The sequence below is a fragment of the Mytilus edulis genome, chromosome 13 (assembly GCF_963676685.1).
Source record: "Mytilus edulis chromosome 13, xbMytEdul2.2, whole genome shotgun sequence".
Classification (NCBI taxonomy): domain Eukaryota; kingdom Metazoa; phylum Mollusca; class Bivalvia; order Mytilida; family Mytilidae; genus Mytilus; species Mytilus edulis.
Window position 1 is genome coordinate 43150314 of NC_092356.1, and position 24198 is coordinate 43174511.

Genomic DNA, 24198 nt, shown 5'->3' on the forward strand with positions numbered 1-24198 from the left:
AGTGGCTGGTTTTTTTATTGCTAGTGCATTGGCACTTGTACAAACTCTGTATTATTGAGAATTGCGTGAGATCTTGTTATTTCGTTAATTTAACATCTACTATGTTTACGATTCATTTGTCTATATATATAAATAAAGTGTGGTTGATCTTTTCATCATGTTTTATAACCTCTAGAATTCATCAATGCAAAGTGGGTATATCCTGATTAATTTTCAGTACGGTCATTGATACTTTGACTCTTTTTCTGAATGTAGACCATTGAGACGAGAAATTATGTTTTGTATTACGAATTGTACAAGAAACATTATTACTTTGGTTACACATATCATATCAATAATTGAATAATTCATGATATGATTTATGGCTGCCCACTAAAGTAAATTTCATAAAGACTTCACCAGATTAATTTGGTGACCGTTGGATGGGTCAGTCATCAATTTTCTGAATTCAAGATAAAGAAAAAACCAGTTAGTTACAATTTGTTTGCCTCTCTTCTGATTTTTTTTCTTTTTTTTTTAGTGTTAATGAATTGCTGATCAATTTCTTTGGTTTCAGAATCCGTTAAATGTAAAGAAGTCATAGATCCTGAACATACTATATGTAACGAATGAATGAAATGAAAGAATATCGAATTCTATATGAATATTTCACCCCATTCATTTATCAATTTGTATTATTTCCGAAGAAATACTGAGTTGCGGATGCTCATATCTAGTACCAAACAAAAACGCGCAGAACAAAAGCTAATTTTATAGGACTGAACAATTTTCTGTGTATTTGGTGATATTGATATTCGAAAAAAATAGTCCGGATTGATTTTTTTTGTCATACTCCACCCTTGCAAACACCATTGGAAGGGGGATGTTGCCTGTTACCTTCTGCACGTAATTTCCTCCTCCAACAGGAGAACCTGGTTGAACTCCGACGTGCACTAATTAATTTTCTAATATTCTGTGGTCTGATCTTAACTAATGCTGATATATAAACTTCATCTTAGCATTATTTACTGCCTTGATATAACATTTAAGATGCAATATATTATCTTTTTATTCTAGCTGTGCTAATAATTATGCTGATACCTTCTAATCTTTATAATTAAAATAAGATTAATATGTTGTTGTTCTCGTAGAACGGAGGCTCATTTGGATATTAGCGGTCAGTAATGTTTTCATTACAGTGCCAGTCATTTTCTTATAGTACAATATATTTTGTGGTATAACTAGTACTGTATCCATATCAACTTGGAAGGGAGACATTTAATGATAATACATTTGTGATAAAATAGGAAATTAATTACGTTTTACGTTATAAGGAAGACATTTCAAATCACATTCATTCCGTCGCGTTATGGCCTAGCTTTGATCCCACTGGATTCGGGACTTCTTTTGTGAAAGAGAGGTGTGTTGCTCATATAACTTCAAACCCGGTAACAAGTCTTGTTCGGTAGGTCCTATCCATGAAAAGAGGACGGGATTGTAACAGTGTCAAAAAAATGGCAAATTTTAAAATTTCATATACTTTGCACGAAATTAAAAAAAAAGTTGAACAAAACCAAAAATTCACTTAAAATAAAATGTGATGGAAAAGTAGAGCTATAATCAAAGTGGTTCAGTATATAGGCATGTAATTATAGGTCCGTTATTATGATAGAAAGTAATGTTCCCATTTGCTAAAAGCTGTACTTTTGTAGTTTGTCTATACAAAAGTCTGATATTTCATGTCAATTAGTTTAAATAACTCTTACATTTTACTCCTTAGCTATTACAAATTGTTCTCCCTTTTTATCGAATTGGAATAAAAATGCCATATTTCAAATACGTTAACAAATTTTTGAAACTATGTAAAATACTGAATTCTGGAATTATCGGAAAGGAGCTTGAATAGAAACTGGTCAAAGACATCAGGCTCATGATTTGGTATGCCAGACAAGCGTTCGTCTATGCAAGACATCGTGGCCTCGAATCAAACCGAAGTTCTCACCAAAACAGATCTCTACAAGACGTAAAAAAAGTGTTTGTAGGTTTAAGAATACAAGTTTTATAATTGTCTTTTGTTTAAACTGTGTCTGCCAAAATGATTTTTTAATTCAAAGCAAATATCAGAGGCGTAATTCTTTACATGTGCTTTGCAGCGATATTCGAAGATTCAATGATAGTATATTGACAGTGACACCGACTTATCCGAAATCGACAAGTTTTACATATTTTATTAATCATATTTTATGTTTTGAGTTATAGCTGAGAAACTGTTTTACTCATAATCCTATTTAAAGTAATTATCTTTCTGTGAATAAGAGTTATTGGTTTCTTCTGAGCAAATATTGGTATTGATAAACGTTAATGCCTATTTGAAGAAGCTCAAAATTGTAATTAAGTTGGAATTCATTTTTCTAATTGATACGAGGTAATATTATAATGAAATATCATATGGAAAATGTATTGATGATTTTACTGGACTTTTAATTACTTTTCATTGAACTTTTATCATTTAATTTAATTACTGGTTTAAATGATAATGTTATTTTTCATTTAACGTTCCAAGAGGATTATAAGTTGACATGAAAAACGTGTAACAAACATAAATACTCGTAAACATGTCAGCGAAGACCATCGATCGATTAATCCATTCATTTTGAGATGGTCAATTCTCTATTGATTGTCACAAGAGCTTTGCCTAAATTGACGTAAATAAAGTTGGATTGCTCAGACAAAAATTGACTTTTGGTTAAAACTACCTGTTGGGTTAAATTCTATCTGAAAGTCAAATATTACCTAAAATTAAAATTCCTTGATTTTCAAGACGTTTTAAGATAGCTTTAGAGCTGCTTTAAAAAAAATGGTAACCTTTATAAACAGTTTTAGTAAGCGGACGTTAAATAAAACAACATATAACTTTGTTTTTATATTTAAAGCAATTTTTTAAATCATATTATGATGCCTTGCTCATTATTTGAAACAATTACTAATCATTCAAATTTGTAACAAAATTCATTATAACATCAGCAAAAGAAAACCTTACATATATAGTAAATTCATCAACGTGCCATCTTTATTATGCTCGCGGTCAATGAGCTCTGTTTAGTCCATTTTAGATTTTTTAGTACCTATAATTTACATTGCCATGCAATAAAATAAACTGAATTGCCTGGAAAGTGAATAAACATATAGATCTGCAAGTTTAATGTGTTTAAGATAAGTTACTGTAAGTACATTTGAAAAATGTTATAAATTTAATGCTGATTTGATGTTCTAGACATTTGGGATGGTTTAGATCAATGTTGTTGTTTCAGACGAAACATTATTTACTAGTCTAATTTTTGATCTGGCGGTTTACGAAACACATCCAAGAATTTTATTATCATTTTACTTATATATATCTACATCTCACATAAAACACACAGAATGCTTTATTTTGTAAAGGTCAATCCTCGATGGTTTTGATTTTAGACAGATGATATCGAAAATGAAGAGATGTTTATACTTATGTCTAGTATTTCTCACGTTACCTTGATGAACAAAAACAATTTTTTGTTTTGTTATTTTATTATTTTGATTTGCATTAAAACATGTACAAAGTATTTAATCAACATCCGAAAAAAGCGGCGCTTACACATTTGTCTCTTTACAAAAGCATAAGAAGACAACCGATTCAATTTGTTAGCTTATTACTACCAATTCATCCTGGTGTGTTTAATGCATTTATTTTAACCATTGGGTCGATGCCACTTCTGATAGAGGTTTTTCCTTTAGTTTATCACCAGACCAATAGTCAGCAATTCTATGTTGACATGAATGTTCATTGATATGCTCATATCATAAGTATGAATAACTGTTTGGAAAACTTCAGAATAATAAGGTTTGCCTTAGCTGTAACCTACTATAATGCTTTTTGTGGGGTTGTTGTCTCCATTTCATGTTATGATAAGTTATCAAAGGTACCAGGCTGATACTTTGATACGCCAGATGCGCTTTTTATGTTCATAAGACTCATCAGTGGCGTTCAGATCAAAATAGTTGTGAAGCCAAACAAGTACAAAGTGTATATGTACATTTAGACTATAGGAAATACAAATATTTCTAAATAAAATGCTTCATTTTTATTAAAATTATTTTTTGTACTTGATACACATTTGTAGGTATCCAGTATGACCTCGTTGTATGCAATACATGAACTATTTATGGTTTCCTCAAACAAATGTTTACATTTCTTTGTGATATTTATCAATGTTTATGGCAAATTGATTAGAAAAGTCGTGCGTTGTGCAGTTGTCACTTTAGTTACAATGGGGTTATTTACAAAGTCAAGAGAGTTTCAAAAAGTGTGAAGTAAACATAAAATTTTAATCCTGGTATCTATGATGAGTTTATTTACAACCACTGGGTCGATGCCACTGCTGATGGAGATTTATTTCCCCGAGGGTATCACCAGCCCAGTAGTCAGCACTTCTGAGTTATCATTGATATGTTCATAATAATGAATTAACTGTTAACAAAACTGTGAATTTTTGAAATCCAGAGGCTTTTCTACCTCAAAAATATATTACCTTAGCTGTATTTGGCAAAACTTTTAGGAATTTTTGGTCCTCAATGCTCTTCAACTTCGTACTTTATTTGGCCTTTTAAACGTTTTTTTTAATCGAGCGTCACTGATGAGTCTTTTGTAGACGAAACGCGTGTCTGGCGTAAACATTTTTTTTAATCCTGATATCTATGATGAGTTTACATACGAGACTTTCCAATAATTTTTTACAACATAAAAACAAATGTTTAACATACCCTATTGTTAAACATGAAAGATTTTCAATAATATATAAATTTTAAGGCTTGCAACGAATCATGACAATAACTTTTTGTTGTCGATCTTTAGCCTTAATCATCTCTTGTCTGTGTTAACGTAAGTACTATGATCACGAATATACTAGTAAAGATTGTTTTGATGTGTGCATGCTTGAATTTGTGAAGTTTAATTCATTGTCTTACATTTGAAAACAATATTAACTTTGATTCTCAAATCTATCAAATGCATGTAAAAAAACTTATGAAAGATACAAAGCTTATCCTTTTGTACGCCAGATTTATGAAGTTTGTTTACTTATCTTACGTTCAAAAATGAATTGACCCAAAATTTATCAAATGCATGTAAAACAACTCATGAAGAACACCAAGTTTATACCCTTTTTACACTAGACGAGCGTTTTGTCTTCGACAGACTCATCAGTGTACAAAGTTGAAGACCATTATGGACCCAAATTTTCGAAAGGTGTCAGTTTATTTCTACAAACATATAGCTATGGTAAACTATTCATGGGGTATAAAATCATAAGAGATATATATGGAAAATTGATCATTGATTTTGAAATACAGGTTGTAAAGAAAGTAGTAATCCAATATCAACATCAGATTTATGCGAATATAGCTTTGTTCTTTAATTGATTGATATTGAAATTAATATTAATATATTCCTATTCATTGATATCAACTTGGCAATTTGAAATGTAAATCCGAAGACCGTCACTAATCAATTGCAGTAAAGGTGCAGACCACGGTGCAGTAAAGTTTTGTGTGGTTGTTTAATAAAAAATATTCTTCTACATTTTCATAACTCATTTCAAAATATGTTGCAAACTTAGCAGGAATAACTTTAAAATCATGACCTCCAATGAATTGAAAACTTTGCATGCTGGGAAAAACAACAAACGACAATTTGATATACATTGTATTAGACAATGGCCGTCAGCTGGATCAACGCTTTCAATGTGTTAATTCTTTACTCTCTTTGCTGTATTATTTTATTCACCCCATACCCGGCATCCTTTATCTAGCAAACATGCTTCTACCAGCGCGAGGTGTTTTCTCTTTTATTTTTTTCATGTACGATTGTATGATTTCGCACAAAGTCTTTTATCTAGAATAAAACGTAGGAGATTAACAAAGTGAACAAAAACCTTGAAATAAATGTGTCAGTCATACTGTGCGTCGATTAAAAGACGGGATTTCGTTATGGTAATCTATGACGTCAAATTGAACGTCGATGAAAGGAAATACTTTGGTCTCAATTTGAAAGTAGTACACCATATATCGGATCCAATGTTCATAAATCTTAGTCAAATGCACGCCATTTTTACTCTTAAATGTAGCCATATGAAACAATCTTTTACCACAACTTATTTATGAGCGATGAGTGGGACATGGGCCCATACAATCTCAAAGAAACTTCATTCAAACTTGAAAGCTTGCTAGCCAATACATCGATCTTTTAAACATATAATTATCACATTTCTGTGGTTGGTGAGAATATAAATTACATAATTAGAATATGAAACATCAAATCAACTTTTGAGAATTTCGATAAACCTTCGTTACGAAATAGTTCTATTGTTATTCGTAATGCAATGAAGAGAAATATCAAGTAAATGTGTAAATGAGTAAATGAGTATTTGGGTCAACCATGTAATTTCAAAGTGTTTTGCTACATAAGTGGACTCTTTATTAAATATTCATTTCCTTAATTCAAATTAAGATGGTGTTCAGATATATAATGATGGCAACAATAAAAAAAAACATGACAAATCTAAATAATGATACATATATGTTTAAATGTACTTTTTCACTTTTTTGGTCTTCTACAACGTGTTTTACATGCACACGTATAAAAATTGCGGTTTTTATGCAACACAATCATAGGTTTGAACGTAGTTTTCAATTTAGACTCGTATATATATATATACATATATATAAACTTTTACAAGGTTGGAGTAAAACTGTTATTCATCTTTTCAGTTTGAGTGCATAATACTATGCATTCTGTAACAAAATGAAGTTCCAAACGTTTAAGTTTTGGTATTCTAAACTGACTTCTATTTGGTAATGAAATATATGCAATTATTGTCAGTAGTTGAAGGCTATGTACCATGAATAATTGACAAGATAACCACAATATGATGATTTCGGTTACGCATTGATGTTTTAAAAATTAGCAAAATGCCTACATAATAAGACTAAGGTACTTTACCCGCATATCTAAGTTTTGAAATTTAGTTCCAAATTGCTTTATATCAAGAATTCCAGATTTTGCCAATTTTTGAAGTTTTGTATAGAATTTAGGAATTATAAAGCCCAAAAGCAAACAATGCAAGAAAAATAATAATATCCTTATATATGTCTTTTAATCTCTTAAGGGGGCTATTTGATAGATAACTTATAATTTATTTATTATGAAATCGAAAAGAAAGTAATGCGCATAGCCTTACAATAACTTCTCTTTTATATAAACGACGATGCCATATAATTGTTTCATGCGTCTTCTTTGTTCATTTTATCCACGCAGTGCAAGTTTGATTGTAAATGAAGCCAATATAACAAATTGTTTTTTTCCGATAAGCCTTCTAAACTCTCTAAACAGTCTTAAATAACAATGATGTTAAAAGACAGATTACATAACAATGGTGTTAAAAGATAGATTACAGTTGTGCATGTGATGATTGACGTATAACCAGATGGTCGATTCAAAGTTTCACTGTTCGAGGAATTGTTTCTTATTCTTATACAATCATGTTACTCGACTGACATATTGATGAAGTTGGTTAGAGTGGAAAGTCGAGTTAGGTTTGAATATATGATGTTTAGAAATAAAATGAAAAGAACGCTTGATAACATTGATGCGCCCAAAGCCCTTCGCAAGATGTACGGTTTATACCCCTCAAAAAAATGAGAAAACCAAAGATGTTTAATTTCCTGAAGATCTGTATGACGAAAATAGATTTATCTAGAAAAGAGAAAAAAACAACAACCTACGACTCAAGTTTACTGTACATGGTTGCAACCTTAGTTTCTTAACCGTTAAAAATCATTATCCAGCAACTTCTGTTGGGCATTTTGGTTTTTAATAGACGATTTTGTCACAAGGGACATATTTGGATACAACGAGGTTCTTGCCTGTTAGAAACACTAAATGATATGCATATATGTCGAAAAGTGTAGTTCAATTATCCTAAGTAGAACTACTGACTCTACAAAAATTGTGTAGTCTTTCAAAATAAGTATGCATGGATTCCATTCGTCTGTAGTTGTTCAAATTTGATCACAATCTCTATTTGTTTAATACAAACTCGAACCTTTGCAGATTTTTACATGCATAAAACGTTGGCTGTTGAATGAAAATTACTAAAAATCTATTGATTAAGTTTTCCAAATTCAATATTCCTCCACTAATCGTTTGGCCCTTATTTTATATTTTATATATTGTACGTATCAAAATGGGAATATATTTTTTCGATCTTGAAACAATACATAACTGCCATATTTTAATGACTTTCTCGTGGTCAATATACCATGATGTTGGAGTTTCATAATACTTTGACAAAAGTTGAATTCATTATAACTGTTATATTCGTAGAATAGAAACAAACTTTTTTCTTTTGTATATGACGAGATTGGGAAATATAGATATGTGTTAAATTTATTAAGCTGGTTAAATGCCGATCACACTTAAACATTGAATTGATTTTACTGGTATTCGTCGTTTTCTATGTGTGTTGCAACATGTAATTTGAGGTCTTGTTGAAATGTTGGTCAATAAGCTGATACAATAACCGTTACAGCAAAAGTTGCAAGATAATAAATTGTGCATATATTCATAACATTGATGTTGGTGGCTGTCTGTTTCATATAACATGAATATTCCCTTAAGAGATACGCAAACAGAGCTTTAAATGGCTTTTATCTGAATTGAATTTTTTGAAATTTTAAAAGCTATGTATGCTAATGTTGCTTCGTTTAATAATAGCTGATAACAGTAACTTCATGAGCGTTTATTAATTTGTCCCGACATAAAATCATTTCAGTAAATTTTAGCATCGTGCATCAAACCTAAAGTAGGCGACGATATATGAACATTTTAGATATAGCGTTAAGTGTTTTACTATCAATGTTTTTCATCCAAAAAGTTATTTATTTATTTTTCTTCTACACAATATACGATTGATTGTGACATCACTTGAAAATGACAGTGAGATCAAGATATTGATAGCATGAAGCAATGAAAGCAATTTACTCAAAACATTCTAGATTACTTAATTTTGCTTTGTGGAAAGCCATTTTAACATCATAGAGTGTGTAAAATGGTTGCTGCATTAAGAAAACAACAAAGACATCATTTCATTATTGATGAAACTATTAGAGGCATAATTAGTATGTGATTTCCGGAAATTTTAAGGATCCATTTAAAAAAGTGTTTGATTATATTGCATCAGTTGTTGGTAATGGTTTATGTAGACAGGCTGTTATTACATACCAACAGTAAATGATTATAATCTTTTGGATGTAATCAGAGTAATTGGCCTATCCTTTAGCAAGTTAATGATGTATGAAAATTAACATTTATTTTTTCCGATTCATCCTAGCTCTTTAGTTAAATAACTATAATGTTGTTAATGTCCTTGCTTCTCTTGCTGGACACGTGGAAATTTTTGTACTCGTGTTTTATCTTTTGATAATTATTCTGCGATCTTTATCTATTCTTAACTTCATGATGCAAAATGCGGAAGTAAAGACAACAGTTAAATACCGGTGTTCAAAAGTCATAATTGATTAAGAAAAAACAAATCCGGGTTACAAACTAAAAACGAAGGAAACGCACAAACTGTAAGAGGAAAACAAATGAACAACATGAACCCTGAAGTGCAAATAAAACAAACAAACGCCTAACATACATAAACACGTTTAATAACAACTGCAACATTCCTGACTTGGTACAGGACATTTCAAGACAAAAGGGTAGTTTAATGGTAAGCAAAACCTCCCACTTTATGACAATATTAAATCAATGCTAAAATTACACCACTGCGTGACACAAATTTAGCATAAACACAAGCAAGAACATTCATTACAAAGTAACGCACAATGTAATAACATAATGTCGACAAAACATGTAAACGGCAGAACATCGAACATGTATCATCTACGATAAACACCATAGGATTTCAAAATAAGTAACGTGCTTACGTAACTTGCATGCAATCTCGAATTTTTTTACAATATTATCACAATGCTCGTCAAAATGATTTTCATGACAACGATGTTATAGACGGGCAAGTTTATAATTATTTGGAATACATACGATAAGACATAACATATTGTCCAAAACAGAAACATCAAAATTAAATACTTAATGTTTGATGTGCAAAATACCGATTTTTGTCTTATAACAATGGAAATTCACACTTGGTTAAAAAGTCTCAACTTGAAGATTTGAATTTTTTTTTATTCCTTATTACACATAAGATCTGTTCATTTGTTTGTATTATATAGTTTTACAAATATTTTTACAGTTTCGTGTTCCCTGTTAGCTAATTTGGACACACCAAAACATCTATCCATTTAGTCGAAAGCTATCGTTTAGATAAAATATCAAATTTTAGATTAGTTTCAATCTTTGATGATGATAAATCATTGCTGATATATACGGGGGACATAGTATTTTGTCAAACCGAAAGTTTTTCGAGTCATTTTGGGTTTTATGTCTGCTCGTACGTCCGTGCATGTCCGTTCGTAAACCTGTTTTTGTTTTGGGTCAAGACAAGAAATTCAGAACGCATGATCATTAGACTTTAGTTATTTTGTGGTTAGAAACGATAAGGTATTGCAGAATGGTGTATTGTTTTTGTTTTATTAATTTTCTTGTCTTTTTTTCCAGGCTGTAGTACAACACAGAGAAAAAAGAGCACCTGTGAGTATAATAAAAAAAACTTTTATCATTAATTAACATTTTTTTATGCAAACTTTCATGTATTTGAATATTCAAAGTTCATTTGTACATGTACTTGAGATTTTTTGAAAATTTGAGTACACTATTTAGCACTTTGTTTTCGCATTTGAAACTTACCACTACATCATATAGCTTCTGAAGTGAGTAGACATTAGTGTATACATATGAAACATTTTAAAACTGACTGCTGTTATGTCCAAATTTATTTAATCAAGTTAATGGTTTACTGCATAAGAGAATGAAAAGCAGCTGTTTTCAATGCCCGCCTACGATAGAAGGAGATTCCCAGTATATAATTTTGTTCTTCAAACTTTCCGCCTGTCCCGTACAATGTTTAATATTGAAATTTTGAGATCCGAAACTTAGTACCCGTGATTAATCCTAACGCTTAAGCGGTTCACCCACCTTTCATTGTTTTCTTAATATGGAACTGTAATAGTTCTAATGAAACACAATTTCATATAGATACATAATTCATTACTGATTTCAACAAAATACTAACATTAGTTTTGTAACTGACACAATATACCCATCTTAATCTTGTTTATTATCAAACAAAAACACAAGCTACAATATATTTTGAAAATTATTGCAATTTCAGTCATTAAAACATTTGAATATGAGGATTTATTTCAGATAAAGAGCTACTATTACTAAATAACTGTATTACTGTCTGCTTTCATCAGTATCATGCGCCTATTATAGCTAGTAAATTGGTGACAATTTAATGAACTGGTAATATCTAACTTTATTATGTAATTGTAACACTGAGCAAATTGAACGATAACAGGTTTAAAACATTTGTGATGTAAGAACTGAAGTGCATTATTTAATTATGATATAATTGTGGTATCAAGTGTCGTAAATTAGTTAGGTTTTTATTAGCAGAGTTAATGCAGATAGAATAACGTTTGCTTGTACAATTTCATAGTGTAAACTGTCTATAAGAAAATTAATATGTTAGTTCAATAAAATCAAAATTACGTAGTTTCTAAGTTTCTTGTATGGTAACATTTTACAACGCAAATTAAACCCCTGAATTGTATTTTTATTTAAAGTTTCGATGATAGCAGAAACTCAGTAGAGCAAAGGTTTTTGAAATCTTGCATTACTTGGTAAAACGGTGACAATTAAACAATATAGTAGAACCAGCATGCAACGAGATATATGTTGTATAATTGATTTTTTAGTTTCAGCTACAAAGTCTATTAATCGAAACAAAATACATTCATAATCAAACATTATTGCACAAACCATGCGCCACATCTATCATCTGTTCCGCATTTCCATATTGCGCATCTTAAGACATGGAATGACAGGAGCTTGCGCTGAACATGCTAGCAAGGGCGCAAAAGGATCAATGAGAATTGCATTTGGATCTAACTATGCTATCTGTTGGTATATTTTAATGTATAAATGCTCATAGTAATCATGGACTTTTATTAGGGCCAATATTCACCCAGACTTGGGCGACGCTCGAAAGAGGTAGGTTTTGCACTGCGCATTTTCATTTATTCGTAGCGAAAATACAATCCTTATTCTCAAAAATCATATTTCTGTCAATCTAGACCCATCTGCATTCCTAGCGCAATTATTACTATGCTAATATCCCTGTTTCACATTTCTTAGCGCAAACTGTAGACCGTTCTATCAAGCAACATTCTTATACTCACATAGAACTGAACTTTTTCTTTACTGATTTGTCAAATCTACCTAATGTTTTTATGTTTACGTAGTTATAGTATTTTTTGTAGAAATTCCTTGGCTTCATTTAAAGCTCCATGTGAAATATATAATACATAATATAATTGTAAAAGAGATTTTGAATCAAATATCATAATTTATCAATTTAAATCTTTAAAAGGAGTAAACGTGAAGGATCATTACTTTTAAATGTGTCCGTATATATATCGATACAGTATGGAAGGAATATTACACACACAAACTCGCAAAATGAAAAACAATAAAGCAAAATATTGGTTAAAACCTTATCAAATTACTCTAAGCCAACAGTCAAATGTAAACTTTCCTACTATTATTCATAAACTGTTTCACATATTTCATTTTAATTACTGCATTACTAAACCTGTTAAATTCCGATATATTGTTTTCATTAAAATAACGTCTGTATATCGCTCTTCTGCTGGATCTATGTTGTTCATTCAAATATACAGAAATATATCTCATTTTGTTAAACTAATAAAGATTTGTGGAATATATTCACACTGCAAAACTGAGTAGGTTGCAACTTATTTAGGTGCAATAACAACTACAAGACAAGCAGACATTTAAAGGAGTTGGCATAATACTCTGATCATAAATAATTAATACGTCGATACAAATTGTATCTGGTATATTAAGTAAAGATATACATATTTATTTCTTTTGTTTTTTTAACGAACAATATCATAATAATATTTCTAATATTCCGAGCAGTTTTTCTGTTCTACATGTTCTTTTATAATCTCACTTTGATTCTTTAATGTTGTATTTTCATGTCATTTCTCTAAAGCGATAATGCGCTCATAAGCATTGCACCCATCAACAACGAATGGATCGAACACGGTCACATAATCATAGTACTGAACATTGGTTTAACCTTGGAATACAATTTTCTTGACCTTTAATTCAGTATTGTTCAGTAGCATTTCAGACAATTCCGTATTTTGTTGATGTGTAACTACTGGATAGTCATCTACATTTCTGAACAGTACTTAATTAAGTCTTCAGAGTTGTTCAGATCAAAATGGCCATTGAAGATCAACATCGTGATTAGCTGTGATATACAGATATATATATATATATATATATTTAATGTATACTTATAAAAAATAAATGTGTAGGGGAAAACAGCAGATGTCAAAGTAACAGTGAACAATCTTAATAACAAACAGAGAATTAAAAAAAAACGAGTTCACAAAACATTAAGCTTACATAAAAACAAAAGACTGAAGAACCTAAACACTGTCAGAATCAGTAGTATTATCATGATCCTTGATCCTGTTTCAAATGTTTCACCCTTCGTATTGGTTATGGCAAATAAATAAGAAAAAGATTTATGCGGTAAATTAAATGTCGTAATCGTTTTTCCGCATGTATAACTTCAAAATGGTTAAGTTCTGAGAGTCCTGTGTCTGCGAATAATTTTTCATCTTATTTTCACTATCTGCGCTGCATTGCTATAAATCTAATCTGCATTCTTGCTGGCTTAGTCCATTGAAACCATAATTCAATACGTGCGTGCTGATTCAGTAATTTAAACAAAATAACACATAAACAACAGCACATTACAGAATATAATTGGCCATTTCATATGTCTATTTACTGGTCTGTCCCATCCTGTTCTTGTTGAAGATGACTTACTAAGTTAATAATGTAAATGAATAATTTAATATATACAATTAGTTTACATGTTAAGTATCTTATCATTTGCGTTCGCGATTTTTTTTCCTTATTTGAATTTTTATGCAGGCTTGCAGTTTTTATAATTATCAATATTTATTTTGTTTTCATATGTTTTATTTCAAAAAAATGTTTACAGACTGTTCCAGACGCTGACCACATTAAAGAGCTCTTATCATTAGATCCTAGACTGAAAAAGGAATACATAGAAGTATTCCTTAAACTTTTAAAAGAAAAATTAGGTGACAATAAACAGTTAGCAGAGGTTTGTCAAGCACACCATCATCTATGATGCCATGGTTCTCCATAGTTCTTGCATATTTATTGTATTTCTACATATTGCGTATAAATCTTATGCTCAACTTCATCTCGCACGATATGATTGTGAATAAATGCTAGGAGAATGTTATTGTATTCTTCTAAACTAAATCATTGGTGGCGTAAACCCAACTTTGTGGACTCTTTAAAGGACCTTACTCTTCTATCTTTCTTTATATATTTCATCTTACTATGCCAGTCGTTTTTCATGTCATAAAAACCTATAATTTAATTTAATTTAAATGAATTCATTCTGTTGATATTTCTTTTTGTTATTTTTCCTTGTTCGCTCAAAATTCCAATGAAAAGCAGCATCTTCATTTTATGTCAAATTTCTTCAAAAAAGCAACGATCTATAGACATTCAAGCTTGTTCCAATTGCGTTTTAATGGCGTTGAATAAAACTGATAATATTTTCGAACAAAGAAAGATTATGAAATGCATATCAACAGGAATATGAAAATTAGACTTGAAAGAATTACTACGTCCAATGCGCTTCTCATGTTTGATAATAAAAATATTCTATATTTCGTTCTATACAACTTTTTAGACAATATTTCTTTATCAGGCTCAAGTAAATTGCTTTTTTTTTAAGAAATTATCTTTTGCTCTTGTGGTAATATCTTATCATATACTTCTTTAACTTTTATCACAATTATTCTGCGATGAGATCTTTTCGGGGTTTCAGTGGCTTTTCGACTGCTTTCTAGTTTTATACATACATGTACCTACCTTTTCATTAAACATTTTTATCTTTTGTGACTAAAAATTAAGTTATATTTTGTCATTCTTAACTTTTATCTTGATGGTATGTGAGTTAAACTCTCTATGACGCATGCATCATTCATTTCGTACTTTCGAATTACGCTTTTTACAACGGTACCATTATAAGGTTTAACAATTTTATACAAGTTACCTGAATATACCTTCTTCGTGAGCAATTTTATATATTTTCCTCGTTGATTCGTCTGAGTATATGAAACAATGTTATTTTATGTGCAAAAAACTTGTGACCGGACTAAGAAATACAAATAAAAGAAAGTTTTTACAATATTGTTTCATACTCAGCAAATTGTATTTAATGTAAGTGCATGATGATGAAAATTGAAGTACAATATTCCCTTATCATGCTTTTTTAAAGCTGTTTTAATCCCGGGCATGTTTTTGCGTATTAAATTTTTATAAATACATATCAGACATTAAGTAAACAATTATTTCCCAAAAGTTATAAAACACTTAATGTTTTCATTTATTTATTTTGTTATTATAGGAGCTGATGTATCATAAACGTTTTATATTACATGTTTGTGTTAGCTATCCGAGTAAAATTAAATTTATATCACCACAATCAGTCTATATCACTTTATACCTAGTGATTTTCTTCATTCATTATTTATATGTTATAGCAATATTTTACATTAGACAAAGAATGCTTAATTAAAAATAATCCTTGATCAAAGATATTTATTCCCAAGACTGTCATTTTCAGTTACCTGTAAATTTAATCCTGGCAAAAATTCCAGTATTACCCCCTGCAGGTTCAACAGTCAGATTGAAATACTCATATCATCTACGAGATGTGTTATTGAACCGTATAATAACAATATTGTCTTCTCCTGGAGGATTTATGGTGATATTAGTTGTATTTCAGCAGCCATATTTCAATATTAAGATGACAGAGCCTCAATGTTTACAACTCATATTGACAGGCTGAATTTATATTTGGTGTGATTAGTTAATCATATGTGTCCTAAATCTTAAAAGAACAACCTAGTTATTACTTAATATATTTATATTATTAGGTGTTTTATTGAAATTTCGAGAAAAATATAATTTATTAACGTTTGAATCCTATTATCTTTAAAATATAACACTTAACCATTTTGTATATGAGCATCTGATAATATTCTAGGGAACAATACCATTATTAACTTAGTTTCAATAATTTATCAGGATATCTGTTTATGGAAAGTCTTTGTTAACCGGAGTATTACATTGAATTTGGATATCAATAAATCATTTTAGTTGAATACAATTTTTATTCTATATCAACATCTAAATGCAGTTAGCTTTTCATATGGTATGAATATTTTCATTTTATAATTATAGATCATAAGAATGTATTTGTAAAGATTAAAAAAGTTTTCTTCGTTTCTAACATCTTTTGCCAAGTTTATAATGCTTGTTTTTCTCTGTCTTTCAGAATTTCTTAGCTTATCCAAGACTAGGACGAGCAATGGTAAGTTTAATTTGTTTCGTTTATCAAGTTAAATGTATAACCATATACCTTATGCCAAGTAGTCTAGATAACTGGCCATTATTCCCGTTTGAATGGTTTTACACTAGTAATTTTTGGAGCCTTTTACAGCTTGCTACAGGTGTGAACCTAGGGTCCGTTTTGAAGACTGTACCTTGACCTGTAATGATTGACTTTTATCAATTGTGACTTGAAAGGAGAGTTGTCTCATTGCCACTCATACCACATCTTTCTATATCTATATTATGTAAATATAAGTACCATACGCAATGTGCAAAGTAATAAAGATGAGAGAAAATTATGTCAATATTAGTAGCATCATCAGGGAGTAGAATATATATTTAATCGTGTTAATCATACCTTCTGGAAATAAAAACAGCACTGGGGAAGTGGTTATTTTCAGACAATCATCACATCCCACAATCTTACTCGATAATACTAAATAAGCAAATGTTATATACAATTCTTGAGACTCACTATTGAGCATGTTGTGATTATAAAGACAAACAAGTTATATAAAGGCAACAGTAGTATACAATTGTTCAAAACTCATAAATCGATAGAAAAAAACAAACAAATCCGGGTCACAAACTAAACCCGCGGGAAACGCATTAAATATAAGATATCAAATACTGATAGATTTAATGCAAATTATAAAAAAATTATAGACATATTGTCAAGAGTTTAAATTTTTGAAGTAAATTTCACTTAATTTAGCATTTGAAGAATTTCCAAAAATCGAAAACATATGCTATTGTTGAATCACTAGGTATCAGATGATTAGACATTTTGATACAAACTGTACTACAGTATAAGTACTGGTCAAGCATAAGATATGTGCGGTGTCTTCCAGATTGGCCAATAGTTTAGATTAGTTTATGTTTATTTTATAATCATTGAAGGATAACAATCTTATTTAATTTCATTAAAAAAAGACGTTCAGCATTATCATAAAGAGAAAGTGGAATCAACACACTGCATTAAATTCATTTGATCAATTGACTTTGATAATATGCATATTTATGGAAGCAAGCAGCTTTAAATTGATGTCATCAGAATATCACATCATACAATATGCACCAGTAGATATGAATATTTTTAATATCATCAATACTTTCGGAATGATTAAATCATCTTATAACAACTAAAAACTTATCTGGTTTATACAATTTCAAATATGATTCCCCCATACTATACACGCAGAGATTTTTGTTGTAATTTAGAATTTTTCAAGCTGAATTGTAATACAAACCAAAGATACGTAAAAGCCTTGATATGCTGTTATGGAGTAAGGGATATGATAGTTTGATAAACGAAACACTTTCAACTTAACATTGCTCTTCTTAGTCATGGATAAGATAAAGTTACTTTCAAGAATCGGTTGTTAAACATTCGTAGAATGGAAGAGTGTGATCTATTATCAAACCTTTATTTTTTCTAAAGGCCTTTTTTGCGAAAAAGTACATTTTAAACTTGATAAAACGATTGTAAAATCTTTCGTTCATGAAGTCTTCTTGAATGTCTTTTTAAAATACTTCAAATAACATAATTTTATGTAAACCCTTTTTGTAGTCATATTGCTTGAAATATTATTTAAAGAGTATGTAATACTTGTTAAATGAAGGGAACGAGAGTTGTTTTAAATTTTTGAACATGTTTTGATTTTTAAATTCCATAATTTGTCACCAGGATCAGCATAGCACGCGTTCAGAGCAGGTAGGTTTATGCAAACTGCGCTATTACAGCGTCATATTCTTATTGTATCTATTTTTCAAAGTCTATCAAATCTGTTGTGTCTCATGGTTCTGTGGTACTTTTAACCAACTTTTAATTATCACCATCATCATCATCATCAATGTTTGCTTTCGATTGATTAACAGCCGTGATTTCTTTATTAGATTAAACGAGTAAAAATATAACCAATCGTATTACAGTTAATAAAAAATAATTCCATCCATATATTCTATACTATTTTGATCCTTTTACTGCGGTAAACTGCTTTCACTTCTACAAAACTAACCAATGCATAAGAAAATCCTATATCTGCTGCATCTTCCCTGGGATTATCGCTGTTGTATACAATGTTGTGCCTCTTTCTCTGAAGTGACAATCTAAACAGAGGTATATGCAACATTTCTGAATTGCTATGCCAGTGTAAAACTGTTTATTTTATCTTATCTTACTATAGAGTTTTTTTTTTTTTTTTATTGAATCCTAATTTGAACTTAACATTTACTTATATTTACGTTTTTCAATTACATACGGATTATAAATCAAATCAATGGAACTACTGCGAAATTGCAATTATTTTGCTGAATTCTATCTCTTATTGTATAGTATCTTTTTTTTCATTTTTGTATGACATAATTTACATATAGGTGTGGAATACTGCGCACATTATATTTAATCGGTTTATGGTACCGGCAAAGTAATAATCTTATAATGGAGCTTAATCACAGAACGCTCCTTAGGATAAAACATAACGATCGTAATAAAGTTTTCTGTGTTCATAACTGTAACAAACTCTTTAATGTGTATAATTATTGACGGAGCTTTTCCTAATGGGCATATCCGACAAATTATAAAGCAATCTAAAACGATATCGAAGAAGTAAAGAAAACATTAAAGGCTGAATGCGTGTGAAAAAATACACTGAAATATACATGAAATAAATACAACAATTAGATAAAAACAAGTTAGACGAATTTTGGCAAAGAAGAAAGAAAACAAATACAATTATCGGTTTTGCTCCTTGTTGAAGCAGCACGGTGAAAGATAGTTATAAATTTCTAAGTCAATTACTTTCGTTTTGAATTGTATGCAACTGTCATACAAATGAGAGGTATAGCTAGCTACAAAACCAGGTTCAATTTCCCGTTTTCTACGTAAGAAAGTGCCTGTACCAAGCCAGGAAAATAACAGTTGTTATCCATTCGTTTGATGTGTTTGAGCTTTTGATTATGCCATATGATTAGGGACTTTCCGTTTTGAATTTTCCTTGGAGTTCCGGTATTTTTGTGATTACTTTTTTCTAGTGGAGAGTTGTCTCATTGATAACTATACGTGTATATGTAAAACTAACAAAGAGGATCAAAAATCACGTTTGCAATTATTTGCTGTAAATTAAGAGGTTTGTCATGATGGTGCGAAATAAAGTATACTGCTGTTCGAAATTCATAAATCGATTGAGAGAAAAAACAAATCCGGGTTACAAACTAAAACTGAGAGAACGCATCAAATATAAGAGGAAAACTACAACACAAAAGAAACACAACATCAAAATGTAACACACTCAACGTTAACTTTGCATCTTTGAGAACAGTAATATGTAATTTTTGTTATAATATTTTGCAGAATTTTTTCCATTGGCCAAGATCAGGAAAACGAGGGGATGCCGAAATGTGTTGTGATGGTCTTATAGCTTACATGAACGATGATGATATTTTTAACACTGTATGTAATGCACCACAATGTTGCGATGGATATGAAGAAAAAATTAAAAGACCACATAACAGTAAAAATATATTTTTTGTCTGCGTAAGATCAGAGGTAAATACTCTCCATTTCTTATTCTCTATGTAAATTAATCAAAGTTTAATATATCTGGACTTTCATCTGATATGTCTTTTGTGTGCATAAATTGATATATAGGCCTTAGTATAAATGTGTCTTTTATGACATATACATTTATCCATAGGTGAAACAATGAACTATTGATAATAATACAAAATACAAAATACAATTCATAGAAGTTAAACCAGTCGCCGAAAGAAATATTATTTTCAAATATAATATCAAAATTGCTTTGTTAACTGCCTTATGAAAATGAAGTAACCCTATGAAACATTGGTTTTAATTTTGTGGAGGCTTTGTCTGTGTTACTTCGACTTCCTGTGATTCGGGTACAGAAGGTACATTTTTTTTTAATATTTTCGAAGTTAGTTTCTATAGAATTAAAATTTTTACTAACTTTTAATAACACCAAAGTTTTTATATCGTTGTTGTACATTCTTCTTCTCATAAAAGGTACACGTTGTTCAGCTCAGTTATTTATGAAAAAAAAAACAGCATTGACGAAAGATGTTTTAATATCTATTTTTAGATATGTTTATTCCTTTAAGGCGCCTTACGGATATTGACCTGATTTTGGTGTTTCGAATGATTTTTCATATCAAGGGTTGTCGAATTGATCTCGATTCAATAACTATGCAGGTTTTTTTCGCAATGAATAAACACATAAAAAAAGATAACGAAATTGTGTCGCATAAGTGGTTCTACATATATTTTGTCAGCCAAGAGACAAATGGCTTTTAATAAACTGTCACAACTCATTTATTGCTTTATTTGTAACTTACTTTGTAATTTTCTATGGACAATCTTCAGAAAATGACGATTTGTCATTCGAATACATCTAGTTTTTAACATAAAAATTGTATGGAATTTTAAGAATTTCTTTTTCAATTGATACGCATGTTTAATTACCGGCATATCTGTTTGTTTTATTGAATTAAAATGCCTGCTTTACTGTTTCATGTTCAGTCTGTATGATCCGTGTCGCACTTTTAAGTCCCATGATCGTGATGTTAATTGACTTTTCATGGTATTAATATTGACAAATGCAGCAGTTTATGATAACAGCATACATCCAGTTTTCAATTATGAGATTTAAATATTGTTTGAAAAATGTGGTTCCTTAATTAAACTGACACTTAAGTTTATTGCTTTAAAAAAGCAATCCGTGCACACTTTTCCAAACCAAATGGGACAAACACGGATCAACGGTACTGTTGAATATTGACAAAATGTGGTCATTAAGCAATACTTTGTATTTGGTTAGTTGTATCATGGGAAGTAACAGACACAGATTTCTTAAAAAAAAACATATATTATTATCTATAAATGCCAGGTTTACGCCTTTCGCACTCATACAATGTAATGCACCAGTAATAATATTGCCAAATAATATACTAAAAAATAAGTTCGCTTTATTTTGCAATTGACTTCTATCAACATATCGACGGAAATACCAAATGAACAATCAAAATTCACACAGTCGAATAAACAACTGACAATGCCAGCAAGGCAGAGACTAAATGCGCGGAAAATACAAATAACAATATTCAACGCTTTACATAGAATAACTGAGGCTAGAGTAACACCACACTTACAAAAATACTGGTGTGATCTCATGATCTAGGAGTGACTAATTAGGTACAGACACACGTGTGACACTTGTCGTATTACGTTAAAACATGTACTGGTCTTAGTTCTGAATTTTTGCTTAACATTAGGCGATCAAACTATATTCTGAAATCTTGTGTAAATTATCGTTATCTATATTATGCTTTCTTATGGGGTGTTTAACGACCTTAACTGACTAAAAGGCCCTCGGTGCAGTTATTTTAGACATATTGTACAACGGTATTCATAGAATGCATTCGTTTGATAAACCGATGCTTTACTTTTCATGACGTAACACCGAATATTTCTAATATTTTATTTTCAATATTGCAGTATGATGAGTCACAGGGGAAGCTTGAAGCATAGAGACGTGTAAATACAACCTCAGAAATCATCGCACCTCATCGTCTATGCATATGGCTGCAGAACATACAAAAGTCGTGTTAACAAACATGTGATCCCTTTTCTACTAGTTTTCTAATTTACAAGGTCTGGTGTAAGGACTACAGTACCTGCGGTCATTATTATGTATATGTGTGTATACGTTTTGTTTAGATGGTGCATTGTTTTGATATGCATCATTTACACACAAACTATGTATTGAACTATCTCCATCATTCTATCTTTGGTATGAAATTCATTTTGCGAATACATTTAACTTACTCATCATAGTTTAGTCATTAATTAAGGAGGATATGTTAAAAATTTATATATATTCTAACGTCACGATTCCAGCTATCTTTTTTTATCTACTTAGATTTTTGCACATATTAACATAGTTTGTTTTAATTATCAATGTAATACTATTTTTTTTTCTATTTTTCCTTTTGACAAACTGTCCAAGGGATGATTTTAAATACGTTTGTCTGATATGCGCCACTTTAGGGCAATTATAAACTGTTTAATCTTGAACAATAGTTCAAAGTTTTAGCTATTTCATATTTTGAATAAGTGATCAACTTTTATGGTTGCAATTAAATAAATTTATCTTTATTTGATGAGTTTTATTTTATTCTATATCAGTGATGACCCAATTTTCCTATTAGCTAGTACAATATATGTAAGGATCTACTTTCGATAAACACACACGTACTTTGTTTAACTCCCGTCGTCCCCGGTTTGCATAATCTAATAGTCTATCTGTTTTTATGCCCCATTTACTATGCCCCATTTATTGGCATTATGTTTTCTGATCTGTGCGACCGTTCGTCCGTTCGTTCGTCTGTTCGTCTGTTCGTCCGTCTGTCCCGCTGCAGATTAAAGTTTTTGGTCGAGTTAATTTTTTGATGAAGTTGAAGTCCAATCAACTTGAAACGTATTGCAAATGTACCTTATGATATGATCTGATGAGATCCCCCCCCTTTACGGTCCATTGAACATAGAAAATGAAAGTGCGGATGGAAAATTCGTGTACTATGGACACATTCTTGTTTTCTTTGTTATTGTCCCAAAAATGCATACAGAAGGTTGAATCTGGTCATTAAACTAACAATTCTGAAAACTGGTGGTTCACATTTTAAGAATAACTAAGATATTATTCGTTTGATGAAGGTACCGAATCAATATTTTGTTTACTTCGACATTCATACTCGTCTGATTAAAATTGATTCAACACTAAAGTGGTACAACTAAAAGTAAAATCACAAAAATACTGAACTCAGAGGAAAATCAAATCGAAAAGTCCCTAATCACATGGCAAAATCAAATGACAAAACATACTTTTTCAATTTTGTTATTTGAATATACATTGAAAACAAAAGTGTCTTGTTTCAATACTTTTAGAGAAAATTGCTAAAAAGCTTGTCACCGGATATTCAACTAAAATTTCTAAAACAAAGCATGCAATTTTTTATAGTTTTTAAAACTACTATAAGACGGTATTTTGCACCGCATCATTCAGTGTAATGTCGCTTATAAAATTTGAATATCTATTTACATTTTAATCTCAGGATGAACAGCAAGGACATCAATGTCATATTATGGTGTGACTTCATTAAGCCTGTAGCATGGAATATGTATGTCCTTCGTTGTTGTTTGTCGTTGCTTAACTCAATGTCCGTCATGATGTCGTTCGTAAACCACTGAAAGGACTTTTTTAATATATGAACACTTGCTGAAAAAGCTGTAATTTTAGCAGCTCCCCTCGTTTAAGGATGTACACCTCTGAGGAGCCAAAAATTTCTAGAATTAAATGATTTTCCCATTTTTCATCGATTTTTACCTATTTTTAGGCTATTAACGTGAAAAAAACCACAGTTCTACAATTAAACTTTTT

General features: G+C 30.4%; 1 protein-coding gene across 2 annotated transcripts in view; it reads left to right on the forward strand.

Moving 5' to 3' along the window:
• Positions 1–22921, forward strand: part of LOC139502179 (uncharacterized) — a 36947-nt gene extending 14026 nt beyond the window's left edge. Inside the window, exons 2-5 of one of the 2 annotated variants that reach the window (XM_071291562.1) lie at positions 10694–10726; positions 16689–16724; positions 20097–20291; positions 22257–22921. In XM_071291562.1, the coding sequence (XP_071147663.1) occupies positions 10694–10726; positions 16689–16724; positions 20097–20291; positions 22257–22289 (297 nt within the window). In that variant the 3' untranslated portion in view covers positions 22290–22921. The remainder of the gene's footprint in view (positions 1–10693; positions 10727–16688; positions 16725–20096; positions 20292–22256) is intronic. The other variant, XM_071291563.1, reaches the window with a different exon arrangement.
• Positions 22922–24198: the final 1277 nt, after the last annotated feature.